Here is a 27,522-nt window from a genome sequence, read left to right as displayed (position 1 = left end):
GCCTCAATTTTGGGGCTCTCATACTCCTCTCTGTTCAGAAAAATAGGGAGTGCGCTTCATAGGCTGGTAACAGTGAGTTTTATAAGTATAAAAGGAGGAAATAGAGACTATGAAAGTAACCATTTGGCTAACTTTAACATACTTGATTCATGTTTCTCTTTCTTCCTTAGGCTACCTGGTGGCCCTTGTGGCCTGGGCAGCCTCCATTCATTTGCATAATAAAGGTATCTGAATTACTCAGGAAACGCCAAAGATTTAGAATTTGGCAAAAACCAGATTCCTTTGGGTAAATTCTTTACATAAGGTGAATTTTAAGTGAGTTCACGGTTAACAAACGTCTTGTCAAAAGGAGGGGTTTGCCCGATTTTTGTGATCACTGTGTCTCTACTGTGTCCCCTTTGTTCTTGTTTATCTGTTTTCAGATACATTTCATATTGGTCTGTGACCTTTGTGAAATTTCCTGTGCACCCAGAAGAATCTGTCAATCTGGGCGTCTTTTTTTTTTTTAATAATACTATTCCCTCCTCTTGGTCATACTCTCAGAGATGCTGAGAGCTTGACTAAAAATCTCGGTCACTGCTTAGTAGACATCTTCATCAGAGCAATCTGCAATTTTTTCTGGATGTTATTTACGTACACATGCATTTCGACTCAATCAGGGTGCAGACACCTGTGAGGTCAGCATATAATCTAAAGCCAGTTTATTCTGCAAAGTTATTTTCACAAATTTCTGATAATTCTTTGGACAGGGAAAGGATGGCTTGTCTGAACTGTGATGTTGAGTCTTTTAATTCTAACATTACTCCGTCTGATACCATTTGTGATCTTAAAGTGCATCTTCCAGTGCAAGAAATTCTAGCTCTGGAGACCCAGAGAGCTAATCTCATAATTAAGCATCCTGTAAGTTTACCTTCGGTTAGAGGGTCTTCCCATTTCCGTTTAGTGTTACATCTAAACAGACAGCACTTTGTTCTTTTGCTTTATGTTATTGGTCTCTCTCATATTTCTGATTTTCCTTTTGGATAATGATTATGTATGGACACATAAGGAACAGCAGAAGCTATGTCACAAGAACCAGTCCAATTTACAAGTAGAAAACAAAACCATTAGTTGTCTGTAGTTTACAGGGAGATGTAAAATAGCTCAGAAACAATGAACAGGGCCAGAATCTGATAGCCCACAGAAACAAACTAACCTGAATTTAAGAAACCACCTGGAGTGACATCAGCAAAATGACAGACTACGCAGTTTCAAGCTCTTGACCTTCCACAGAAACATTAAAAACCAAGCAGAAACTGTCAGAACCAATTTTATCAGAAAACAAAGATTTACAGCAGTTAAGTGAATGCTGAATCAAAAAGGCAACTTAAAAATTACGTGAAAGGTTTGTGATATTTTTACTTACCCTTTTCTTAGTTATCTAGTGCTGCTGTAACAGAAATACCACAAGTGGATGCCTTTAACAAACAGAAATTTATTCTATCACAGTCAATCTTTCCCTGGTCTAGGAGCTTTTCAGCATAGGGACCTTAGGTCCAAAGGACGTGCTCTGCTCCTGGCTCTTCTTGCTTGGTGGTAATGAGATCCCTCTCCTCTCTGCTCGATTATCTCTTTTGTATCTCAAAAGAGATTGAGTCAAGATACAGCCTAATCCTGTAGATCGTGTCCTGTTCATTAATATAACTGCCTCTAACCCTGCCTCATTAACATCATAGAGGTTAGGATTTATAACACACAGGATAATTACATCTGATCACAGAATGGTGGACAGCCACACAATACTAGGAATCATGGCCTAGCCAACTTGACACATATTTTGGGAGGACATAATTCAATCTATGACACCTACCCTCTCCCCTACTTGGTGGCAGCCTTGAAGTCAGTAGTCAATGTTCCCAGTGTAGGCCTGTAGTTATGGAGGGAGCAGAGCAGAATTTATTTCCAAATTATTTTGTTTGTCCTGACCTGTCTGGGACTGCCTGAGGGTCTGATGCAAAGTACTTGTCTCTGTTTTGCCTAACTTAAAATTTACTCAGGGCAGAAAAACAGACATCTGGAGAAAAAGATTACTGCTGAGACATACAGTGGAAAGCAGCAAGAGAGAAGTGACTTGTCATCTACAAGGGCTCCTCAGTTAGATTAATCACTGATTTCTCATCAGAAACTGAGGCCAGAAGCCTGAGGGATGACATGTTTAAAGTGCTAAAAGAACAAAACTTTCAATCAAGAGTTTATATTTGGCAAAACTGTGCTTCAAAAATGAGAGAGGATAAATTAAGACATTCCCAGACAAACAAAGTCTAAGGAAGTTTGTTGCTATTAGACCTGCCATGCAAGAACTGCTAATGGGAGTCTGTCAGTTTGAAATGAATGCATAATAGCCATTGTAGTAGGTGTAAAGTGGCGTTTCATTGTGGCTTTGATTTGCATTTCCCTAATACTAAGACAGTCTGGGAAGAAGGACTTGGTGATAATACTTCTGAAAAAATTGGCCAGCGAAAACGTTATAAATGGCAGCAGGACATTGTCTGATATATAGCTGGAAGATGAGCCCCTTAGGTTAGAAGGCACTCAAAATACTACTGGGGAAGAGCTGCCTCCTCAAAGTAGAGTAGAGTCATTTGCTGATGTGGCAAGACTCACAATGAGAAGAAACAGCTGCAAACATCCACTAATAATTGGAATGTGGTATTATGAAGTATGAATCAAGAAAAATTGGAAGGTGTTAAAAATGAAATGGAATGCTTGAAGATTGATACCCTAGGCATTAGTCTGCTGAAATGGGCTGGTATTGTTCATTTTGAATCAGACAATTGTATGGTCTACTATGCCAGGAATGACAAATTGAAGAGGAACAGTGTCACATTCAGTGTCGAAAAGAACATTTCAAGATCTGTCCTGAAGTACAGTGCTGTCAGTAATAGGATAATATCCATATGCCTACAAGGAGGACCAGTTAATACAACTATAATTCAAATTTACGCACCAACCACTAATGCCAGAGATGAAGAAATTGAAGATTTCTACCAACTCGGCAGTCTGAAATTGATCAAACATGCAATCAAGATGCATTAATTACCGGTGATTGGAATGTGAAAGTTAGAAACAAAGAAGAAGGATCAGTAGTTGGAAAATATGGCCTTGGTGATAGAAACAGTGCAGGAGATTGCATGATAAAATTTTGCAAGACCAATGACTTACTCGTTGGAAATAACCTTTTTTCAGTAACAAATAGTGACTAGACATGTGGACCTACATCAGATCAGCTACATGTAGGGAAAGAGACAATGGAGAAGCTCAATATCATCAGTCAGAACAAGACTAGTGACTGGCTACGGGAACAGACCATCAGTTGTTCATTTTAAGTACAGGCTGAAAAAATTAAAACAAGTCCACAAGAGCCAAAGTATGACCTTGAGTATATCCCACCTGAATTTAGAGACCATCTCAAAAATAGATTTGATGCATTGAATGCTAATAACCAGACGAGTTGTGGAATGACATCAAGGACATCATACATGAAGAAGGCAAGAGGTCATTAAAAAGACAGGAAAGAAAGAAAAGACCGGAATGGATGTCAGAAGAGACTTTGAAAGTGGCTGTTGAACTTAGAGTAGCTAAAGCGAAAGGATGAAATGATGAAGTAAAAGAATTGGAAAAAAAAAGATCAAAATGGATTTCAGAAAAAACTGTGAAACCTACTCTTGAACGAAGAGTAGCTAAAGTGAGAGGAAGAAATGATCACGTAAAACAGCTGAAGAGATTTCAAACAGCAGCTCAAGAAGACAAAGTATTATAATGAAATGTGCAAAGACCTGGAGTTACAAAACCAAAAGGTAAGAACACACTTGGTATTTCTCAAGCTGAAAGAACTGAAGAAAAAATTCAAGCCTCGAGTTGCAAAATTGAAGGATTCTACAGGGAAAATATTGAATGACTCAGGAAGCATCAAAAGAAGATCGAAGGAATACAAAGTCAGCGTACCAAAAAGAATTGGTCGATGTTCAGCCTTTTTAGGAGGTATGTACTTTCTGTTGTTATTTTAATGTGAACTTTTCCTACTTACAAACAAAAAGTTTACCATGTAACAATGTATGCTTCAACTCGTAGGCAGCAGCACCCGATCTCGTGTATCGCATGTCTCTTGAATGTTGTAGTGTTATCTGTTTAATTTTCTTTCAGAAATATTAACTGTGAAGCATATCAATGCTCCCAGACACAGCAAAACCAGTGCTAGTGATAGTAGCAGCAAGAGGCAAAGGAGAAGTATCAATTTGGAAATGAAACAAAAGGTATCCCATATAGCTTCGCTAAGTATATAACATGGTGCTCGCAGAACATCCAGTTCACATAACATCCTATTTCACAGAACCTGTCATGGATGTTAAGCAATGCATGACTATATATTAAGTGGCAAATGACTATGTATGTATGTATGTATGTATATATAGACAGAGAGCAGGCCACTGCAAGCATTTTTTTTTTTAAATAAGGTTTATTTCTAATTACTAGTCCCTCTTTTACATCTTTCCCCCAGATGGCCTCCATACTAATTCATTTGTTTTTAATCAGAGTTCGTTCTCAAGTATTTTCTTATGTGAGATATGTGGGGGTACCTTTTCTGAATTTTGGGGGTGTCTTAGGCTGGGTTCTCTAGAGAGGCAAAACCAGTAAAGCATATAAGTATATATGTTGTTGTTAGGTACTGCAGAGTCGGTTTCAACTCTTAGCGACCCTATGCACAACAGAACGAAACACTGCCTGGTCCTGCACCATCCTTACAATTGTTGTTTTGCTTGAGCTCATTGTTGCAGCTGCTGCGTCAGTCCACCTCGTTGAAGGTCTTCCTCTTTTCCACTGACTCTGTACTCTGACAAGCATGGTGTCCTTCTCCAGGGACTGATCCCTCCTGACCACATTTCCAGAGTATGTAAGATACAGTCTCACCATCCTCGTTTCTAAGAAGCATTCTGGTTGTACTTCTTCCAAGAAGAGAGAGATTTATATCAAGGAAACAGCTCACGCCATTGTAGAGTCTGGAACATCCCAAGTCTGTGGATCAGGATAGAGGTTTCTCCTCATTCACAAGTCTGCAGGGCTTGGCAAACCCAAGATCAGCAAGTCAGAGAGCAGGGCTCTTGCTCACAGGCTGTGAAGATCAATGAATCTCAAGAGCGGCAAGTAAGTTGCTATCTCAAGTCCCAAGAACCGGAGGTCAGATGAACGGGAGGCACTGCAGGACCCAGTGAAGGCAAAAGCCAGAACATCCACTTATATTCAGATGCAGGCCACACACCCAAGGAAAATCCCTTTCAACTGCTACTCACAGCAGATCCCATCATGGGAGTGATCACATATAAACACTGAGAATCATGGCCTAGCCAAGTTGACACACAGTCTTAACCATCACAGGTAACACCCACACGTATCTTTTTTCCCTGACAGGCAAATGATACCATGACTAGTGTAGGATTTGGGGAATGCCGTTTTTCTCTCAGTAGTCTTTTAGAGCCTTTGTTTTGGCTTCCAGTGAGGCAAATGAAAACCTGGTGCTTCTCTGATTTTTCTCCTCTCTGTAAATAGTATGTTCTTACTACCTGCAAGCTTGTAAAATTTTTTCTTATAGAGTCCAGGAATTTACCAGGATATGCTTAGGTCTGTGTCTAGAATAAAGTCAGCTCTTTTAATCTGCAGACTGAAGTATTTCTTCAGTCCAAGGAAAATTTCTTCTGTTACGTGTTTTTTATTATTGCCTCTGCTTTATCTGTTCATCTTATTTCTGCTGGAACTGCTATTCATCTCATTAGATCTGTCCTCCAAGTCTCTTATCTTTTCCGTCATAATTTCTACTTTGTTGCTTTGAGTTATTTTTTCCATTTGATCTTCCAGACCACAAATTTGGATCTTAACCATGACCTATTCTCTCTTTCAGTACGGTTTGTTTGGGAAATTGTGTTTTTAGATGCAGGAAGCGTTTTCTCTGCTGTAGTTAAATCTCCTTAAGTGTTTGTATTATTTTTCTGACTCAGATTGTCTTGTCTCATTTCAGTCATCTCTATTTGGTTATGAGTTTGCTAACTTTGTCCTGATTGCTGTCTTTCTGGATGCTCAGCCTCATGTGTTGTCAAATTTTCTTTGTCAGCTCATTCTGGTCCTGGCCTTTAATGATTCCGGGACACCCCCCACCAAGGGTCCTCAGATATCTATGGGCCAGGTTTTTCCTAAAACCGTTAATTTAGAGACTTTGTTTCAGAATTCCAAGAGGCTGGTCTCTACACTCTTGCCCAGCTCCTAGAAAAAATTAAAAAAGCACACACTCCAGTTGTCTCCTCTGTACTCCAAAGAGCCCAAGCCCTCACTTGCATTTAGCTGTCTGCAGGCTCCAGGTCTGTGGCCAGATTTCAGCACACAGATTGAAAATGGCATTGAAGGGAAATGAGTTCCCATCTTACATCACCATCTTCCTGGAATCCCATTTTGGCCTGGATTTTTCATTTTTCTATTCCCTTAGTAGTTGTGGATGTAGGCTTTTGCCAAGACTTAACCAACACTGGGGAAAAAAGTATTTGGCATGGAAGTTGGAATACCTGTGGGGTAGATTATATTATTGTTCCCATTCTTTGCTTCATTCCCTGTAAACGGCTTAAGTCTACATCCCTGCCTGTTGTCATACAATTTGCAGTGCCTTCCTTTAGGTAGTGTATGTACTTCTTTGTCCCATAGTCAGCCTTGGTGTTAGGACTTCTTGGGCCAGTGGAATGTGAGTGGAAGTGCCAGTGTGAACAGTGACAATGTGATAGTTGTGAACAGAAGTTTTAAGAGTCGTATCACTTTTCTACCAGCCCTCTTGCTTTTGCCTCTGCCTTTAGAGTGGTGTGTCCCAGATATGGATTGCCCTCTCTGACCAGGTCTTGGAATGAGAAGACACATGGAGCAAAAGCCAGAGCCTGGAGGGCAGCCATAGGTGTATGTCATACAGCTGACATATAATATGAGTGGAAAATAAGTTTGTCATAAGCCACTGAGATTTGAGGGTAGTTTTATTACCACAGCAAAATTGACTGATACAATCTGGTTTAATTTTTTGCTCTTCCTTTTATTAACTAATAATATTATTGTTTTCCACCATATTTTAAAATCTCTATCAGACCCCATGGTCAATTTCCTCTCTCTCCTAATTTATTTCTTAATTGGCTGATTTTATTTTTTTTAATGCATGAATTACCATTGTAATTAGGGTCAAACGCTGCCTGCAGTAGAGTCTTCACAGGATGTATTATAGGACCGAATTCCATTCAATAACTAAGGAAAAGGTAACCTTTAAATTGGGGGCAGTGTCTTTTGGCAGTTTATTACTTCATTTATTTAATGCCCTAAACTCTAATCGAAATTGTTCTGCTGGAAAGCATGACTTCTGTCTAAAAGTACAAAGTAGATTATTTGTGGATCTCAACACCTGGACTTGAAAGATGTTTCCGTTGTCATAAATAAGAATTAATTGGGAGGGGGGGCCAAGACGGTGAACTAGTCAGATGCTTCCGCTGATCCCTCTTAACAGTAAAAATAAATAAGTAAATAAAGACCTGATAAAAACAAGTGAATCGATTATATATATGACAAGCTAGGGACCCTGAGCATCAAAGGCAAAATTAAGGAATTGGTCTGAGTGACGGAAGAGGGAGAGATGGTACAGAAACAGTGACGAGTTGCGTCAACTCCAATTCCATGGCGTGTTCCTTGGTGCGATGGCAGCAGGGCTGATGGTAGTTTCCTGGGACACGACAGCTTTAGCAAAAGAAGGCAAGCAGAGTGGAGCACCTCTGATGCTGTGGCGTGGGGCCAGCTGTGGCATTTAGGAAGCAGCTGCTTCAGCGAATGAAGGCAAGCACGGGACACAGCCCTAACCCCCGGGGAAGTCTCAGGGGGGACCCAGCCAGCATACACAGGCTACATATGCCTCTGGAATCTGAGATAAAACAGCACTCTCGGCACAAGATAAGTGATTTTGTCTAATCTACCATGTGCAGATCTATATAGCTCCTTTAGAAAGAACTCTCTCCTATCTGATCTCCTTCCTCCCTCTGCACCAGCCAGCTTCATTAACAGTTGATCTCCCTGGGCCTGAGATAGGACCTGCTGTGCTCCCTAAACCATTCTCCTGGCCTGAGAGAAGGAACAAATTAACAAACAGTGGAAAAATACTCTGCTGACTTCCCTAACCTGGAAGCTCAGAGCAGAAGTGGCTCCAGTGCAGGCACAAGCGATCCGCAGGCTTTGTCTTTTACCCCTGCATGGATCCAGGTGGCTATTACATTGTAAGGACGAATCTGTTTGAGGTCTGACTGTAACTGTTTCAGCTGTGCAGTGGAAAGGCAGGTTTTGGAGGTCTGATACCACTCTGCCTATTAAACAGGGTCTTCACCTACCCTCAGCAGGGGCCTGGGGACTGGAAGCTCCATCCATGCCACCTAGCCACCCGCAAAAGGGGTCCAAGGATAGTGGTGCCTACCAGTCCTTACAGGTATAAGCATTGGGTGCGTAAGGTACAGCTGCAGAGCCCACCCACCAGAGCTCTCTAAAGAAGACAGTTGGGGGAAGGCTGTCAGCCCCCTGCCTTCCTCAGAGTGTGACCCCCTACTGCTACCAGAAACCAGTGCATACACCCATCACCACTGCTCCTCTAAGATAGTAGGTGAGAGCCTACACCCCACACTAGGTGACCAACTTTCAGGACACCTGAGCTGAATCTACAAGAATAGTGAATGGACTCCTAGGCTCATATACCTGGTAACAGCTCTACCCATCTGGTAATAGGACATTAGTGCTTGAAAGGCTCCAATAATCAAGTTAGGTCACTCTAGTAGCCTATTTGGGTATATCAAAACAAAACAAAGCAAGAAACTAGGACATAGTGAGTAAGCATAAAATAAGTTAATACAATAACTTATAGATGGCTCGGAGACAACAGTCGATACTCAATCACATAAAGAAGCAGACTATGATTGCTTCAACTGACTCCCAAAACAGAGAATCAAGGACTCTTCTGGATGAAGATGTATACCTGGAATTACCAGACGTAGAATACAAAAGATTAATATACAGAACACTTTAAGACATCGGGAATGACATCAGGAATGAGATCAGGCAACACACAGGAATAGCCAAGAAACACACAGATAAAGCAGTTGAAGAAGTTAAAAAGATTATTCAAGAACATAATGAAAAATTTAATAAACTGCAAGAATCCATAGAGAGGCAGCAATCAGAAATTCAGAAGATTAACAATAAAATTACAGAATTAGACAACTCAGTAGAAAGTCAGAGGAGCAGAAATGAGGAACTGGAATGCCAAATTAGAATGAAGATAAAACACTTGGCAACAATATAGTCAAAGAAAAATAAGATAAAAGAGTTTTAAAAAATGAAGAAACCCTAAGAATCATATGGGACTCTGTCAAGAAGAATAACTTGTGAGTGACTGGAATACCAGGGCAGGGAGGGGTAACAGAAAATACAGAGAGAATTGTTGAAGATTTGTTGGCAGAAAACTTCCCTGACATTGTGAAAGATGAAAGGATCTCTATCCAAGATGCTCATCAAAACCCATGCAAGGTAGATCCCAAAAGAAAGTCATCAAGACATATTATTATCAAACGTGCCAAAACCAAAGATAAAGAGAAAATTTTAAGAGCAGTCAGGGATAAATGAAAAGTCACCTACAAAGGAGAATCAATAAGAATAAGTTCGGACTACTCAGCAGAAACCATGCAGACAAGAAGGCAATGGGATGACATATATATAAAGCCTTAAAGGAAAAAAATTGCCAGTCAAGAATCATATGTCTAGCAAAACTGTCTCTCAAATATGAAGGTGGAATTAAGACGTTTACAGATAAACAGAAGGTTAGGGAATTTGTAAAAACCAAACCAAAACTACAAGAAGTACTAAAGAGTATTCTGTGGTTAGAAAATCAATAATATCAGATATTAACCCAACACTAGAACACAGAACAGAGCAGCTGTATCAACTCAGACAGGGAAATAAAAAAAATAAATAAACCAGGACAAAAAAAAAAAACTTTCAAAACAGGGAATCCGTGATCTCATGATGTAAAAGATGAAACTAAATCAATAAAGAGGGACTAAATAAAGTAGGCATAGATCTTCCATATGGAGAGGAAATCAAGGTGATACAGGGAGATACAAATTATGTTTAAACTTAGAAAAATAGGGGTAAATATTAAGGTAACCACAAATAAGCCTAACAGTCCTACACTTAAGATAAAAAACAAGATAAAGACTCAGCAAAACCAAATTCAACTACAGTGAAAAAGAGGAGCACACAATTTACAAAGAAAAAGTTCTCAGTACAAAAAAGTAAGTGGAAAAATGAAACTGTCAACAACCCACAAAAAAGGCAGTAGAACGACAGTGCTAAACTCATGCCTATATATAATCACGCTGAATGTAGTAAATGGACTAAATGCACCAATAAAGAGACAGAGTTGCAGAATGGAAAAAAAACACGATCCAGCTATATGCTGCCTCCAGGAGTCACTCCTTAGACTTAAAGACACAAACAAACTAAAATTCGAAGGATGGAAAAAAATACATCAAGCAAACAACAATCAAAAAAGAGTAGAAGTGGCTATACTAATTTCTGACAAAACAGACTTCAAACTTAAATCTACCACAAAGGATAAGTAAGGACACTATATAATGATTAAAGGGACAATGTACCAGGAGGATATTACCATATTAAATATTTATGCACCCAATGACAGGGGTTCAGGATACATAAAACAAGCTCTAACACCATTGAAAAGTGTGATAGATAGCTCCACAATAATAGGAGACTTCAACACACCACTTTCAGTTAAGGAAAGAACATCCAGAAAGAAGCTCAGTAAAGACACGGAAGAGCTAAATGCCACAGCCAACCAACTTGACCTCATAAACATATACAGAACACTCCACCCGACAGCATCCAAGTATACTTGCTTTTCCAGTGCACGTGGAACATTCTCTAGAATAGACCACATGTTAGGCCATAAAGCAAGCCTTAACAGAATCGAGAACATCGAAATGTTACAAAGCATCTTCTTTGACCATAAAGCTATAAAACTAGAAGTCAATAACAGAAACATCAGGGAAAAGAAACACATGGAAACTGAACAACACTTTGCTCAGAAATGATTGGATTATAGAACAAATTAAGCCAAAAAAAAAAAAAAAAACCCAAACCCTTTGCTGTTGAGTCAATTCCGACTCATAGTGACCCTATGGGACAGAGTAGAACTGCCACATAGAGTTTCCAAGGAGCTCCTTGTGGATATGATCTGCCAACCTTTAGGTTAGCACCCATAGCACTTAACCGCTACACCACCAGGGTTTCCCAGAAAATTAAGGACAGAATAAAAAAATCCATAGAATCCAATGAGAATGAAAACACTTCCTATCAGAACCCTTGGGATACAGCGAAAGTGGTGCTCAGAGGTTAATTTATATCAGTAGATGCATACATACAAAAAGAAGAAAGGGCCAAAATCAAAGAATTATCCCTACAACTTGAACAAATAGAGAGCAACAAAAGAAACCTTCAGGCACCAGAAGAAAACAAATAATAAAACTTAGACCAGAATTAAATGAAATGGAAAACAGAAAAACAATTGAAAGATTTAACAAGACCAAAAGCTGGTTCTTTGAAAAAATTAACAAAATCAATATACCATTGGCCAGACTGACAAAAGAAAAACAGGAGACGAAGCAAATAACCTGATTAAGAAATGAGATGGGCGATATCACAACAGACCCAACTGAAATTAAAGGAATCATAACAAACTACTATGAAAAGCTGTACTCTAACAAATTTGAAAACCTAGAGGAAATGGACAAATTGCTAGAAACATACTACCTACCTAAACTAATACAGAGACAGAACAGCTAAATAAACCTATAGCAAAAGAAGAGATTGAAAAAGTAATCAGAAAACTTTCAGAGAAGAGTTAACAACATTACTACTAAAGGTATTTCAGAGCATAGAAAAGGATGGAATACTCCCAACCCATTCTCTGAAGCCAGCATAACCCTGATATCAAAACCAGGTAAAGACTCCACGAAAAAAGAAAATTACTGACCAGTATTGCTCATGAACTTTGACGCAAAAATCCTCAACAAAATTCTAGCCAATGGAATTCAACAACATATCAAAAAAATAATTTACCACAACCAAGTAGGATTCATACCAGGTATGCAGGGATGGTTTAACATTAGAAAAACAGTCACTGTAATCCATCACATAAATAAAACAAAAGGCAAGAACCACATGATCTTATCAATTGATGCAGAAAAGGCTTTTGACAAAGTCCAACGTACATTCATGATAAACACTCTCTGCAAAATAGGAAGAGAAGGAAAATTCCTAAACATAAGAGACATTTATGTAAAGCCAACAGTCAACATCATCCTAAATGGAGAGAGAGACTGAAACCATTCCCATTGAGAACAGGAAGCAGACAAGGATGTCTTTTATCACCACTCTTATTCAACATTGTGTTGGAGATCCTAGCCAGAGCTATTAGGCTAGATAAAGAAATAAAGGGCATTCAGATTGGTAAAGAAGAAGTAAAAGTATCTCTGTTTGCAGATGACATAATCACATACACAGAAAAACCTAAAGAATCCTTGAGAAAACTACTGGAACTAATAGAAGAGTTCAGCAGAGTATCAGGATACAAGATAAACATGCAAAAATAAGTTTGATTCCTCTACATCAACAAAGAGAGCGATGAAGAGGAAATCACCAAATCAATGCCATTTACAGTAGCCCCTAAGAAGGTGAAGTACTTGGGAATAAATCTATCCAGAGACGTAAAAGACCTATACAAAGAAAACTACAAGGCACTACTCCAAGAAACCACAAGAGACGTAGATAAGTGGAAAAACATACCTTGCTCGTGGATAGGAAGACTCAACATTATAAAAATGTCTATTCTGCCCAAAGCGATCTGTAGATACAGTGCAATCTTGATCCAAATACCAATGATATTTTTTAATGAGATGGAGAAACAAATCACCAACTTCATATGGAAGGGAAAGAGGCCCTGGATAAGTACAGCATTACTGAAAAAAAGTGGGAAGCCTTACTCTACCTGATTTTAGAACGTATTATACCGCCACAGTAGTCAAAACAGCCTGGTATTGGTACAATAGCTACAGAGACCAATGGAACAGAATTGAGAATCTGGACATAAATCCATCCACATATGAGCAGCTGATATTTGACAAAGGCCCAAAGTCTGTTAAATGGGGAAAAGACAGTCTCTTTAACAGATGGTGCTGCATAACTGGGTGTCCATCTGCAAAAAAATGAAACAGGACCCATACCTCACACCATGCACAAAAACTAACTTAAAATGGATCAAAGACCTAAATATAAAATCTAAAATAATAAAGTTCATGGAAGAAAAAATAGGAACAACGTTAGGAGCCCTAATACATGGCATAAACAGCATACAAAATATTACTAGAACTGCAGAAACAGCAAAAGAGAAATAACTGGGAGCTCCTAAAAATCAAACACCTATGCTCATCCAAAGACTTCACCAAAAGAGTAAAAAGATTACCTACAGACTGGGAAAAAGTTTTTAGCTATGACATTTCCAATCAGTGTCTGACCTCTAGGATCTACATGTTACTGCAAAAACTCAACAAAAAGACAAATGACCCAATTAAAAAATGGGCAAAGGATATGAACAGCGACTTCACTAAAGAAGACATTCCGGTAGCTAACAGATTCATGAGGAAATGCTCACAATCATTAGCCATTAGAGAAATACAAATGAAAACTATAGTGAGATTCCATCTCATTCCAACAATGCTGGCATTAATCCAAAAAAACACAAAATAATAAATGTTGGAGAGGTTGTGGAGAGACTGGAACACTTATACACTGCTGGTGGGAATGTAAAATGGTACAACCACTTTGGAAATCGATTTGGCGCTTCCTTTAAAAACTAGAACTACCGTATGATCCAGCAGTCCCACTCCTTTGAACATATCCTAGAGAAATAAGAGCCTTTACTCGAACAGATATATGCACACCCATGTTCATTGCAGCACTGTTTACAATAGCAAAAAGATGGAAGCAACCAAGGTGCCTATCAACGGATGAATGGTTAAATAAATTATGGTATATTCACACAATGGAATACTATGCATCGATAAAGAACAACAATGAATCTGCAAAACATTTTGTAACGTGGAGGAACCTGGAAGGCATTATGCTGAGTGAAATTGATCAGTTGTAAAAGGACAAATATTGTGTTAGATCACTATTATAAGAACTGAAGAAATGGTTTAAATAGAGAAGAAAATATTCTTTGATGGTTACGAGAGGGGGGAGGAAAGGAGGGAGAGGAGGATTCACTAGATAGTAGAGAAGAACTAGTTTAGGTGAAGGGAAGGACAACACACAATACAGGAAAGGTCAGCACAACTGGACTAAACCAAAAGCAAAATTTCCTGAATAAACCGAACGCTTCGAAGGCCAGTGTAGCAGGGGTGGGGGCTTGGGGACCATGGCTTCAGGGGACATCTAGGTCAATTGACATAATAAAAACTATTAAAACATTCTGCATCCCATTTTGGAGAGTGGTGTCTGGGGTCCTAAATGCTAGCAAGCGGCCATCTAAGATGCATCAGTTGGTCTGAACCCACCTGGAGCAAAGGAGAATCAAGAACACCAAAGACACAAGGGAAGTATGAGCCCAAGAGTCAGAATGGGCCACATAAATCAGAGAATACATCAGCCTGAGACCAGAAGAACTAGATGGTGCCAGGCTACAACCGATGACTGCCTTGACAGGGAACACAACGGAATCCCTGAAGGAGTAGGAGAGCAGTGGGATGCAGACCCCAAATTCCCGTAAAAAGACCAGACTTAATGGTCTGGCTCAGACTAGAAGAACCCTGGAGGCCGTGTGGTCCCCAGACCTCCTGTTAGCCCATGACAGGAACCATTTCCAAAGCTAATTCTTCAAACAGGGATTGGACTGGACTACAAGACAGAAAATGATACTGGTGACGAGTGGGCTACTTGGATCATGCACATACGTGAGGCTATGTGTGCAGCTCCTGTCTAGAGGGGAGGAGCGAAGTCCGAGGGGGACAGATGCTGGCCTAATGGACACGGAAACACAGGGTGGAGAGAAGGAATGTGCTGTCTCGGTAGGGGAAGAGCAACTAGGAGTATATAGCAAGGTGTATATAAGGTTTTGTATGAGAGACTGACTTGATTTGTAAACTTTCACTTAAAGCACAATAAAAATATAAAAAGAAAAACAAAATTAATTGGCGTAAAAGCCCACACGAACCACGACTTCTTTTAACCTGAGACCAGAAGAACTAGATGGTGTTGGCTACCACTACCGACCATTCTGACCAGGGATACAGTAGAAGGTCCTGGATAGAATAGGAGAAAAATGTAGAACAAAATGCGGATCCCTAAGAAAGGCCAGATTTACTGGACTGATAGAGACTAGACTATTACGCTAAGATACCGTTTGAACTGAAGCCAATCCCAGTGATCATCTTTCATCTAAATAATAGATTGGCTTATAAAATAAACAATATCACCCAGTAAGTAATGTGCTCCCTTAAACAATCAAGTACATGAGACCAAATGATCAACCTTTACCGAAAAGCAAAGATGAAAAGGCAAAGAGGGGAAGGGAAGTTAGATCAATGGAAGCAGAACAAACAGAATGGAAATAATAAGAATGTTGACACATTGTGAAAATTGTAACCAATGTCATAGAACAATTTGTATAAAAATTGTTAACTGGGAACCCAATTTGCTGTGTAAATTTTCACCTAAAACACAATAAAATAATTTAAAAAGATTGAATTGGAGAAGCATTTATGGAGTGGACTTCCAAAGCTGGTGTTTCTTGGGACGTGTGTTATATGTACATTTATCTAACCTGTTGCCTTAACTGACTAAAAAATATAATGAATGAGATCCATTTTTGTATTTTGTCCTTTTTGTATATAGTTGATATTTGCCACTCTCACTTTTTTAATTATTTGTCTTTCAAAACATCATCCTAACAAATATTTGTAAATCAATAGCTGATGAGTGGAAAGAACATTCATTGGACAATGAGCCAGAAGACCTGGGTTCTATTCATAATTCTGCTAAAACCTTATCCACTATCGTCTCTTCCTCCATTTCTTTGCCTTTCCTTATTCATTTATGTAATAAATATTTATTGAGCTGTCTGTTATGTAAGATGCTGGGACATAATGATAAGTCAGTCAGATAAAAGTAGTCCCCAACTTTAGACATATTCAAGTTATTACAAACCATACATACATGCCATCTGTTTTTTGTATGTCTTATCGTTAGCAATATGTACTACAGACGGTGTTGCAGCACCTAATTCGCTGATATTATCATTGTCAGATGTCACTTGCACATGTTCAATTTTATGATATAATGTGCAAAACACTGCCGTATAGCAGGCTATGGCCTGGTCTACAGTGAAGTCAGTGTTGGTGTCAGGAGTCGTAATGCATAGAAAGTTGGGCAGTGTTCAACTCTGACAACGTAAAACAATTGAAGTGCCCACGCTTCTGACGGCCATTATCACTCCGACATCATTGTTTACGACGCTGATGCCAACTACATTGTAGATCGGGCCTACAGTGTGATCTTATTCAGTGTTTCGTATCAGTTGTTAATTTGCAGCTAATTTGTTAAATATTTTCACAGTGTAACACCTGCGGTGCTTGTGCTTCCAACAGTATGTCCAGCAAAAGAAATCATGCCACTGAAAGTTCTAATCCAAAAAAGAAGGTGTGGAAAGCTCAAGACATGGATGTAAAGATGAAGATCATGAAGGCATGTGATAATGAAAAGAAAGTCGGTAAACTAGCAGATGAGGAAGGACTGTCTCATTTGACAGTTTGGACAATCATTAAAGGTAAGAATAGGATTTGGGAGGCAGTTAAAGGAGCGATTGGCATAAAATCAACAATTTTAACAAAGAGGCAAGGGCCAATCCACGAGATGGAGAAGCTGTTGATTTGGATAGAAGACCAAATCCAGAAGAGGATTCCTGTGAGTTTACTGAAGATGCAAGCGAAAGCACGCAGCCTTTTTGCAAACCTGAAGGAACAACAAGGAGAAGACTATGGGGAGAACTTTAATGCCAGCAAGGGCTAGTTTCATTGCTTCAAATGCAGAATTACCTTACATAATGGGTGCATAACTGGAGGAGCAGGAAGCCCTGAAGTTGAAGTTGCCGAAATATTAAAGATGAGCTAAACAAGGCAGAAGAGGAAGGAGAGAAGTTGTCAAAAAATTCTACAGGGAAAGGATTAGTTAGAGTTTTTTCTAAGCCAAATCAGGGGCTTCAGTTGCTTGAAAACATGGACCCAAATGCTGATTGCTTTGCTAAAGCCAATAGGCAGATTCAGGAAGCAGTGAGATGTTATCATGAAATACATGAAGAAGAAAAGAAAATGACCACATAGACAACTCTTACCAATTTTCTGAATAGAAACGCCATCACCCTTCCCAGGAATAATTCAGATGATCCAGAACCTTCCACAAGTGGAGTTGTTATTGTACCTGGCAAAATGCCAATGTCATCTAACTCTTCTTAATTGTCGGAATAGATTTTTATGATTTTTGTATTTTTTTTTATGTCTGTACTTATTAAAATATATCTATAAGTTTACATGTAATGTTTCCAACCCCCAAAGACAAAGTTTGGCTTTATGAAGATACTGATAAAAGGCAATAATAATGAAAACTGAAAAAGTATTCAACTTATGTCGGAACCTACTTACGTCAGAACTCAACTTAAGACAAAGTCATCGAAATGGAACCACATCATCATAAGCTGGGGACTGCCTGTACTGCTGCCTCTCTGCCCTTATCAAGCTCACTGTCTTCTCTTCTTCTGCTCCCCCAGCCCCTTTTGTCTTCGAATTATATCATAAACTGGTCAGTGCTGTATTACTGCTTAGCCGCCTTGTTGCCACTTTGTGTTGATGGGACTGGTTTCAAATGTGTATTTAACACCACTGCATTATTTTGGGGAAGTTGTGGGGGTGATGGTGGAGGAAGATACGTAGGTAGGTCAGTAGGTTGGTAGGTATTGATAGGTAGATAGGTAAGTAAGGCGGGAGGGAAGGAAGAAGCAAGCAAGGTAGCAAGCTAACCATGTGGCCTAACCACTGTAACAAACCTATTTTTATTTTTCATGATTCTTTTCAAGTTGTAATTTTGCTTAAATGCACAGAGGATGTGTACTTGTATAGGTCTATAAAACCCAAACCCATTGCCGTCGATAGGTCTATTGTTGTTGTTAGGTGCTGTCGAGTCTGTTCCGACTCATAGCGACCCTATACACAACAGAACGAAACACTGCCCGGTCCTGAGCCATCCTTACAATCGTTGTTACACTTGAGCTCCTTATTGCAGCCACTGTGTCAATCCACCTCATTGAGGGCCTTCCTCTTTTCCGCAGACCCTGTACTCTGCCAAGCATGATGTCCTTCTCCAGGGACTGATCCCTCCTGACGACATGTCCAAAGTGTGTAAGATGCAGTCCCACCATCCTTGCTTCTAAGGAGCATTCTGGTTGTACTTCTTCTAAGACAGATTTGTTCGTTCTTTTGGCAGTCCATGGTATATTCAATATTCTTCGCCAACACCGCAATTCAAAGGCGTCAACTCTTCTTCCGTCTTCCTTATTCATTGTCCAGCTTTCACATGCATATGATGTGATTGAAAATACCATGGCTTGGGTCAGATGCACCTTAGTCTTCGGGGTGACATCTTTGCTCTTCAACACTTTGAAGAGGTCTTTTGCAGCAGATTTGCCCAATGCAATACGTCTTTTGATTTCTTGACTGCTGCTTCCATGGCTGTTGATTGTGGATCCAAGTAAAATGAAATCCTTGACAACTTCGGTCTTTTCTCTGTTTATCATGATGTTGCTCATTGGTCCAGTTGTGAGGATTTTTGTTTTCTTTATGTTGTGGTGTAATCCATACTGAAGGCTGTGGTCTTTGATCTTCATTAGTAAGTGCTTCAAGTCCTCTTCACTTTCAGCAAGCAAGGTTGTGTCATCTGCATAACAGGTTGTTAATGAGTCTTCCTCCAATCCTGATGCCCCATTCTTCTTCATATAGTCCAGCTTCTCGTATTATTTGTTCAGCATACAGATTAAATAGGTATGGTGAAAGAATACAACCCTGACGCATACCTTTCCTGACTGTAAACCACTCAGTATTCCCTTGTTCTGTCCGAACAACTGCCTCTCGATCTATGTAAAGGTTCCTCGTGAGCACAATTAAGCCCCCACGTGTCTGTCAGTTTGTTGTACTGTGGGGGCCTGTGTGTTGCTGTGATGCTGGAAGCTATGCCACCGATATTCAGATACCAGCAGGGTCACCCATGGAGGACAGGTTTCAGCTGAGCTTCCAGACTAAGACAGACTAGGAAGAAGGATTCGGCAGCCTACTTCTTCCACTCTACTGATAGGTCTATACATCTATACAAATGATTTGAATATTAGGTAAAGAATGTTTATTGCTCCTGCTGGTCTTTTTATTTATTTTTATATTTGGGACTTGGGAAACCAGCAATTAGAACATTTTTATTACCAGAAAAACAAATTGCTTAAGAAATAGGGAAAACCTGCGTGAATAAGCATGTACCTTTTTGCTGTAGGATTTTGTAGAGAGGTTAGTTACTCATTTTCCTCACCCCTCTTTGCTGTGTTCTAAGTAAAGAGATGCTGAAATGTGCTGGCTAGGAGGGGAGGAAAGTTGTAGGTGGACAGGACAACTAATCTCTGCATGCAAATGCCATCTCAGCTGCTGAAAAAGGTACAAAGAACAACCTGATTACATTTTGTGAGGGATTAAAGTTGCATGGAAATTCCACTGAAGACATCTGTTTCCTGACTGACTGCCAGAGTTCTAACATCTTGACAGGAATCCTAGTTTTGAAATTTCTGAGTCTCAAGCACCTCCTTTAGCTATTTTCTGGTTGTTATCTTAGAACTTAAGTTAGCAATGCTTAATGTGTTGGAAATGACTATGTGTAAGAACTGAAGATGAACCTTCATTGGTTTCTATACTGAAAAACAGACTTTTCAGATTTTGCTAGCAAGAGTCATCCTGATTGCTGAGTGATTATTGTAAGAATTGTGGGGTGATCCACAGTTCATTGAAGGAAGCCAGTAAAAATAAATACATCACTGAAGGAATCAGCGTGCATGTGTATGAATGTATATGTATTTATATATAGATCTTTTTTTCTTAACTTTCCTGAACTAAATGGCAATCTTTTTCGAGCATTTCTAATTTTAGTTTTTGAGAATCCCAACTAACAGAAGTAGTTCCTTTGTAAAATTTTTTTTAGGTAGATCACAACTTGTATGTTGTATCTTCTTGTGACCTCATATTTACATTACTAAATCAGATACCAAAAAAAAGAAACCCGTTCTCGTTGAGTAGATTCCAACTCATAGCAACCCTATAGGACAGAGTAGAGCTGCCCCATAGAGTTTGCATGGAGTGCCTGGTAGATTCGAACTGCTGACTTTTTGGTTAGCAGCCGTAGCTCTTAACCACTACACCACCATTGGTAATTCTTGATACTGTATGTCCCACTTCATAAGTAGCACTGAGACTCCTGGAAGTGGTATTAATTCTTAAAGCAAATACTGAACATGAGCTGGGAGGGGGTTAGTGTTCAGTGGTATCCTAGAATCACTCATGTGAAGTGTGAAAGCCAGTGTGATTTTGTGATTTTCTTTTTGATTGATTTGTTAGATTAAGCTTGATTCCTAAAGGAAGAGGATTTCTTTGTGTTCTGATTTATCTGAGTATTAACACTGGGCATTTTCTAAGAATAATTGTGCTAAGGAAGGTTTAATGCTGGGTGTTAACCTACCATGTTATAGTTGGGTAAGGTCAGAAATAATATATTTACAGTCTATTTAATATATCTAGAATTTTCTGGCTATGTCCTGATTGATTTTTTTAAAAAATGGTGTTTTCCAAGGAAAAGAATTAGAAATAAACCATCAGTGAGGTACAGTCAAGTGTTATGGAATATTTCACAATGGTCAAAAAGAATGACAGATCTCTGTTAATCAGCATGGAAATATGACTAAGGCATTGGCTAGGGAAAAAGATCAAATTGTGGAACTATATGTATTGTGGGATAGGAGTAGTAAGAAAAACATCTTTGCCATGTTCACGATCTTAAAGGGAAAAGCACTTAGTCTTTGTTAAGAATAATGTTAGTCACTAGCAAGCAACTATCTAAGATGCATCAATTGGTCTCAACCCACCTGGATCAAAGAATGAAGAACACCAAGGACACAAGGTAATTACAAGCCCAAGAGACAGAAAGGGCCACATAAACCAGAGACTACATCAGCCTGAGACCAGAAGAACTAGATGGTGCCCGACTACAGCTGATGACTGGCCTAACAGGGAACACAATAGATAACCCCTCAGGGAGCAGGAGAGCAGTGGGATGCAGACCCCAAATTCTCGTAAAAAGACCAGACTTAATGGTCTGACTGAGACTAGAAGGACCCTGGTGGCCATGGCCCCCAGACCTTCTATTGGCCCAGGACAGGAACCATTCCCAAAGCCAACATTTCAGACAGGGATTGGACTGGACAATGGGTTGGAGAGGAATGCTGGTGAGGAGTGAGCTTCTTGGATGAGCTGGACACTTGAGGCTATGTTGGCATCTCCTGCCTGGAGGGAAGATGAGAGTGTAGAGGGGGTTAGAAGCTGGCGAAATGGACGCGAAAAGAGAGAGTAGAGGGAGGGAGCTGGTTGTCTTGTTAGGGGGAGAGCAATTGGGAGTATGTAGCAAGGTGTATATGAGTTTTTGTGTGAGAGACTGACTTGATTTGTAAACTTTAACTTAAAGCACAATAAAAATAAAAAAATAATGTTAGCTATATTCGACAGCACTGGGTACTGGGTATATGCTTTTAGTAGGTGGCCTTTATCAGATCAAGGATGTTCCCTTCTATTTTTATTTTACTGAACATTTTTATTATGAGTAAGTGCCAAATACACACATTTTAGAAACAGTGAAACTTGTTTTTAGGACTTCAGAAGTATGGTGGATTATAGACTCATTTGACTTTGCCATTATCTTCATTACAAGGTAGTGTTATATGATTGGCACAGTAACTTGTAAATTGATTTACTAGGAGCTACTTCCGCCCAGACAAATTACTATGATGATTTTGTAGAATATAGAGAAAGAAAATTTAGTCATTGCCTTCACATGTAACGTTTATTAAGCCCTTCCTGTGCTTGGTGCACTGAGTTACTGGTTGGCAGTACCTTCACCGCCCCTGCCCCTGAGGTCTAAAAGACTGAATTGAAAATCAAACTGCTCACACTCTTTCCTTTCTGTTTTAGATTTTGACATTCTCGTTTCTATTTTGTGCTTTCTTTGGAAAGATGCTTTAGAAATTTTAGTATGTATTATAAATCTGAGGTGTAATTAACTTTAAATTTTTGCTACTTTTATATTAGTTAATTTCCTTCATTCGGTGGAAGTTCTTTCCCTGTATGTACAGTGCCCATAAATGGATTATAGTTGTTAAATTAAAAAGTCAAAATGTAGTTACTGTTAGAATTCTAGCAGATCAGCTCTGAATGATTCTCTCTCTCTCTTTCTTCCCTTAAGGATGGTGGTCACTTTGAGGCAAAAGGTTTTTAGATCTTCAACTTCATTTGTCCGTGGTTACCACTGGGGCTCGATGGGAAAAGGCCCAGAGTATTTAAGAGGAGAATGACTTTGTTATCTGTGTGACACTTAAATGAAAAGCCCTAAGTCAAGCACAGAAATTTATACATTGTCATGCAACAAAAAGGAGACTGTGGGTCACTTACAGGGTCCCTTGAAAATGAGAATGCTCTAGTCCTTGGACCTACTCCCGTATCCACGGCCTGGGCTGCCACTTCCATGCTGTTCTTAAAACCGCTTCTAATTTGAGGTTGTATCAAACCATTTCTGTAATTTGTCGTTGTTGTTCTTACTGCTAGAGTTTTTTTGGGCGTTTCTGCCGAGCGTGATGGCTTTCACAACTTGTTAAATGTACTTCCTTGTTCCTTAGGCTTCCTGGATTACTCATAGTAGTATTGTGTTCATTGCAGTTTCTAATGCTTTTTTTTTTTTTTAGTGGTATTCTAATGTGGTCTTTCCAAGAACAACAATTAGAATTTTAGAACTAAATGATACCCTGGAAGTCATATCTTCATATCCCCTCAGTTATATTACAAATTACTTCGTTATTTATTAAAGGACCATAAGGTTATAAACATTTATAAGATCACAGGGTTATACCCATTGATTAGCTTCAGGGATCATTCTAGTCCAGTACTTTGTGATAGGTAAAGTGTGTTCACGATATAATTATGCACATTTTTATTTCATTGGTAATGTTCAACACTTCCTTTGTCTTTACCACACCCAGGTTTCATTTTGTCTACGTCATGTGGAATCCTCACACGCCCTCTTGTATAGGATTATTGTTACGTTTATTACTAGGTGGAATCCATGTTGAGTTTTAACAGTTTTTTGCGCCCATACATCTGCCTCTTTAATAGTAGCTGGGTTTACTGCTGTTCACTTATTAGTGCCCTGGGCCTTAACAGCCTCATTTAAACAAAACCTCTTAAATGGGGGCATTAAACAGGTCACAACAGTGAGCCATTTTGTAACATTTGGTGCAATAAAATGGGTATGTTGTGTTCTAGAATATGAGACCTCTGAGTGCAGCTATTCATTTTCTTCATCTATAAAACATTTTAGAATAACAGCTTACATCTGTTTGGGGTGTAAGGTTCCACATTTTGGAGAAACATCACTGTTATGTAACTCCAAGCCAGACGTGGGGAGAGAGCTCATGTTGTGATGGGCCCATGTTCTGTGGAAGTCGGAGAAGAGTTTTTTTTTTTTTTTGCCTTATTTGCTGGCAGTACTTCTTTCACATGTGTGGAACACATTTTCATTATTGTTCCTTCATATTGTAAATGACAACAAGCATACAGGATGATTTTGACTTGAAGAATATTGGAAAACTTTTCACACATCAGGAGTTTACCTTGTGAGAGATATTTCACTACCAGAAATCAGAAATAAATGCAATTATTTAAGCATGTACAGCATATTTCATTCCCTTAGACTGCCAGTTAATCTTGTTTTAGGAAGTGAAGTTGGGGTTTATTGTCGGCTCACTTTTAAAAATAAATACCCGATGGAATGGTTTGGCTGTTTCAGTGTGTGATTTTTAAACTACTTCTTTAAAATGAAGGACCAATTTAATTTTTAATAGAGGAAAATGAGTAAAATGCTCATCTGTAGAATTTAAAATCTAAATAGTATTAAGCAGTAAATGAGCACAGATAATGCACAGTGCAGCTTTATGGGTTACTTTAGCCAAGAAATGAATGATGCTGGCATCAACTATTAAAATTCCAAAACCTTGTTCATATTTACATTTGGGAGGGGAAAAATACAAAGAAGAAAATTAAATCTTCTATTATCCCACTACCTGTTAGTCATTTTGGGTATATTTTACTAAAAAAAATCCAAATCCGGTGCCGTTGAGTCGATTCCGACTCATAGCGGACCTGTAGGACAGAGTAGAACTGCCCCATAGAGTTTACAAGGAGCGCCTGGCGGATTCAAACTGCGGACCTCTTGGTTAGCAGCCGTAGCACTTAACCACATATTATAAATTTGAACAATTTTAGAAAAGTGTTATACAACTGGAAACCGTGGTCGCGTAGTGGTTAAGTGCTACGGCTGCTAACCAGAAGGTGGCGCTCCTTGGAAACTCTATGGGGCAGTTCTACTCTGTCCTATAGGTCCACTATGAGTCGGAATCGACTGGACAGCAATGGGTTTGGGATTTTTTGGTTATTATATGGTTAGTTTTTTGGGGTTTTGATAATTAATTTCATTGGAAATTGGTCCTTGGGTTTCAGAGTGGACAGTGTCAACTGCTTTTACATTTTGGTAACAAAATACTGAACTACGTTTGACTCCTGCTGCAGGACTTTGACACACAGGGTGAGGTGATGCTCATTTATAAAGGTGACAAACAGATCCTATTTTGTCAGCTTAATCCAGGCTAGTGGCACTGATTTATTTTTTCCAGTGGAAGACAGATTATGTTTCCATGACCACTGTCAAGCCCAGGGCCAGAGTGTGTTCCAGCAGAGGAAGACAAATGATGCTAGACTTTTAATTTCTGATGTAAATATAAATATTTCAGAAATAACCTAATGCCCTAAATTCATGTGAAGTTAGATACCTGTTAATCCCTTCAAAATAACAGACATATACGCATATGCATATTGATAATGTTTAAAATCCACATTTACTTTTCATTTGCAAATGAGCTGAAATGAAATAAAATGAACATTAGGCACTATTCCTGCCTTTCTTTCTCTCTTACCCCCCCCCCCCAGCCGTTGGCGGTAACTAGACTGCAGAGCCTAGTGGTGGGATACACTGGAGTTTATGTATTTTTATTTTAGGAAATATGGGGGAGAGGTTTTGTTTTAGAATGTTAGAAGATTTAAAAGCAAGTAGATTGTACTGTGAGTAAATTTATATGCAGGTAAATGCATTTGAATGTCTTTTGGGTAGAGGAGTGGTTAGACAAGGTCTCTGGAATCAGATTATCTGGGCTTCCTACTTCCTAATTGTGGGCCTTAATTCAAGTTACACAGCGTTTCTGAACTCAGTCTACTCATCTGTAAAATGGGGAAAGAAATATTATCTGACTCTCTTATAGCATTGTTATGAACGTTCAATGAGATACCAAACCCACTGCCATTGAGTTGATTCTGACTCATAGTGACCCTGTAGGGAGAATAGAACTGCCCCATAGGGTTTCCAAGACTATAATCTTTACAGAAGCAGACTGCCACATCTTCCTTCTGCGGAGTGGTTGGTGGGTTTGAACCGCCGAGCTTTTGGTTAGCAGCCAAGTGTTGTAACCACTGCGCCTGCAGTTTTCCTTCAGTGCAATAAAACTGTGCTTATTAGTACAGTGCCTAGAACAAGAGAAGTGCTCGGTAATACCAGCTCTTAGTCACTCATGGCACTTTGGAAGAAAGACCTCGAGATCTGCTTCCAAAAACATCAACCATTGAAAATCCTATGGAGCACAGTTCTACTCTGATACGCGTTGGTTCTCCGTGAACTGGGGTTAACTCAACAGCAACTGGTTACTTATATAAATAAAGACTTACAAGTGTGGTGATTATCTTGACCACTCACACTTCCTTACTGCAGGTTACTCTTTTCCCTGGACTGCGCCTGGTATTAAATCAGAATGTTAGTCCCACTTCTGTCCACTTAGAGCTCGTACACTTCTCCAGTGTTGATCCTGTGTTTCTTTGAAGTGTGGGGACCCCCCCATCCCAGACTGGTAGCTCAGGGCATGGAGCCTGTGTCTCAACTGACTCTTGCAAGCAGTTCTGTCAGTCATCTGTTCTCTCTTCCCTCCTCTCCCCTCTCTCTCTTCTCCCTCTTCCTTCTTTTCTCTGTTCCCCTATTGTCTCCCCTTCCTCTCTCCTTACCCTTCTCCCTCTTCTGTCTGTCCCCTCCCTCTATCCTCTTCTTTCTCTCTTCTTTCCCCTTCTCTTTCTCTCTTCTGGTTTTCTCCCCCTTCTCTCATCTTCTCTCTCGCCCTTCCTCTCTTCCTCTCATTTCCTCCTTCCTTACCCTCCTTGCTCCTTTTCTCTCTTCCCTCCCTCTTCCTGCTCCCCCTCTCCCCCCTACTACCTCCCCGCCCCTACTCTCTCTTTCTCCCCTCCCTATTTCTCTTTTACATCCCAACACTTTGACTGCTAAGGAGGAGACAGCTCTAGCCCTGAAGCAGAAGAATGCCAAGTCTTTAGTCTTTATTGCTTATGACTTCTGTTGTTAGTTGCTCTCAAGTCACTTCTGACTCATGACAACCCCATATGAGCAGAGTAGAACTGCTCCATAGGGTTTTCAAGGCTCTGACATTCTGGAAGCAGGTAGCCAGGCCTGTCTTCCGAGGTGCCTCGGGGTGGGTTCGAACCACCAACCTTTCGGCTAGTTGAGCACTTACCCATTTGAGCCATCCAGGGACTCCATTGCTTATACTAGGAAATATTCATTTTGTCATTTCAGTAGCTAGACCCTCCTTGTATTATTCTAATTTTTTCCATTTCTAAAGGGCCCCACAGCATCATTTTATGTCCCTTGGACTGACAAAGTTAATAGGGTTCTATAGGCAGTTACAATTTAACTCCTTTAAACACTGCTGCATTCTGCCTGCAAGTTTGGGTAATGTTAGCTTGGCTGTATACGTAACGTTAAAGTGAAGTACTGTTTCTAAATAACAGATTCATTTAGTAATACCAGACAAACTGTGATTATTCCCACTTAATTAATTTTTTTTTTCCCCCTTCT

General features: G+C 39.6%; 1 protein-coding gene across 6 annotated transcripts in view; it reads left to right on the top strand.

The window, feature by feature from the left end:
* SLC25A26 (solute carrier family 25 member 26) overlaps positions 1 to 27,522 on the top strand; it is a 152,726-nt gene that overhangs the window by 88,898 nt on the left and 36,306 nt on the right. For 2 of the 6 annotated variants that reach the window (XM_023548041.2, XM_023548039.2), the window contains one exon: positions 16,774 to 27,521. The exons of the other annotated variants lie outside the window; for them this stretch is intronic. In XM_023548041.2, coding sequence (XP_023403809.1) covers positions 16,774 to 17,226 — 453 coding nt within the window. In that variant the 3' untranslated portion in view covers positions 17,227 to 27,521. Of the gene's footprint in view, positions 1 to 16,773; position 27,522 lie in introns of those variants that run through there. 6 annotated transcript variants of the gene reach the window in all.

This window comes from Loxodonta africana, chromosome 22 (genome assembly GCF_030014295.1).
Source record: "Loxodonta africana isolate mLoxAfr1 chromosome 22, mLoxAfr1.hap2, whole genome shotgun sequence".
Taxonomy (NCBI): Eukaryota; Metazoa; Chordata; class Mammalia; order Proboscidea; family Elephantidae; genus Loxodonta; species Loxodonta africana.
This window is presented reverse-complemented; position numbering and strand designations above follow the sequence as displayed.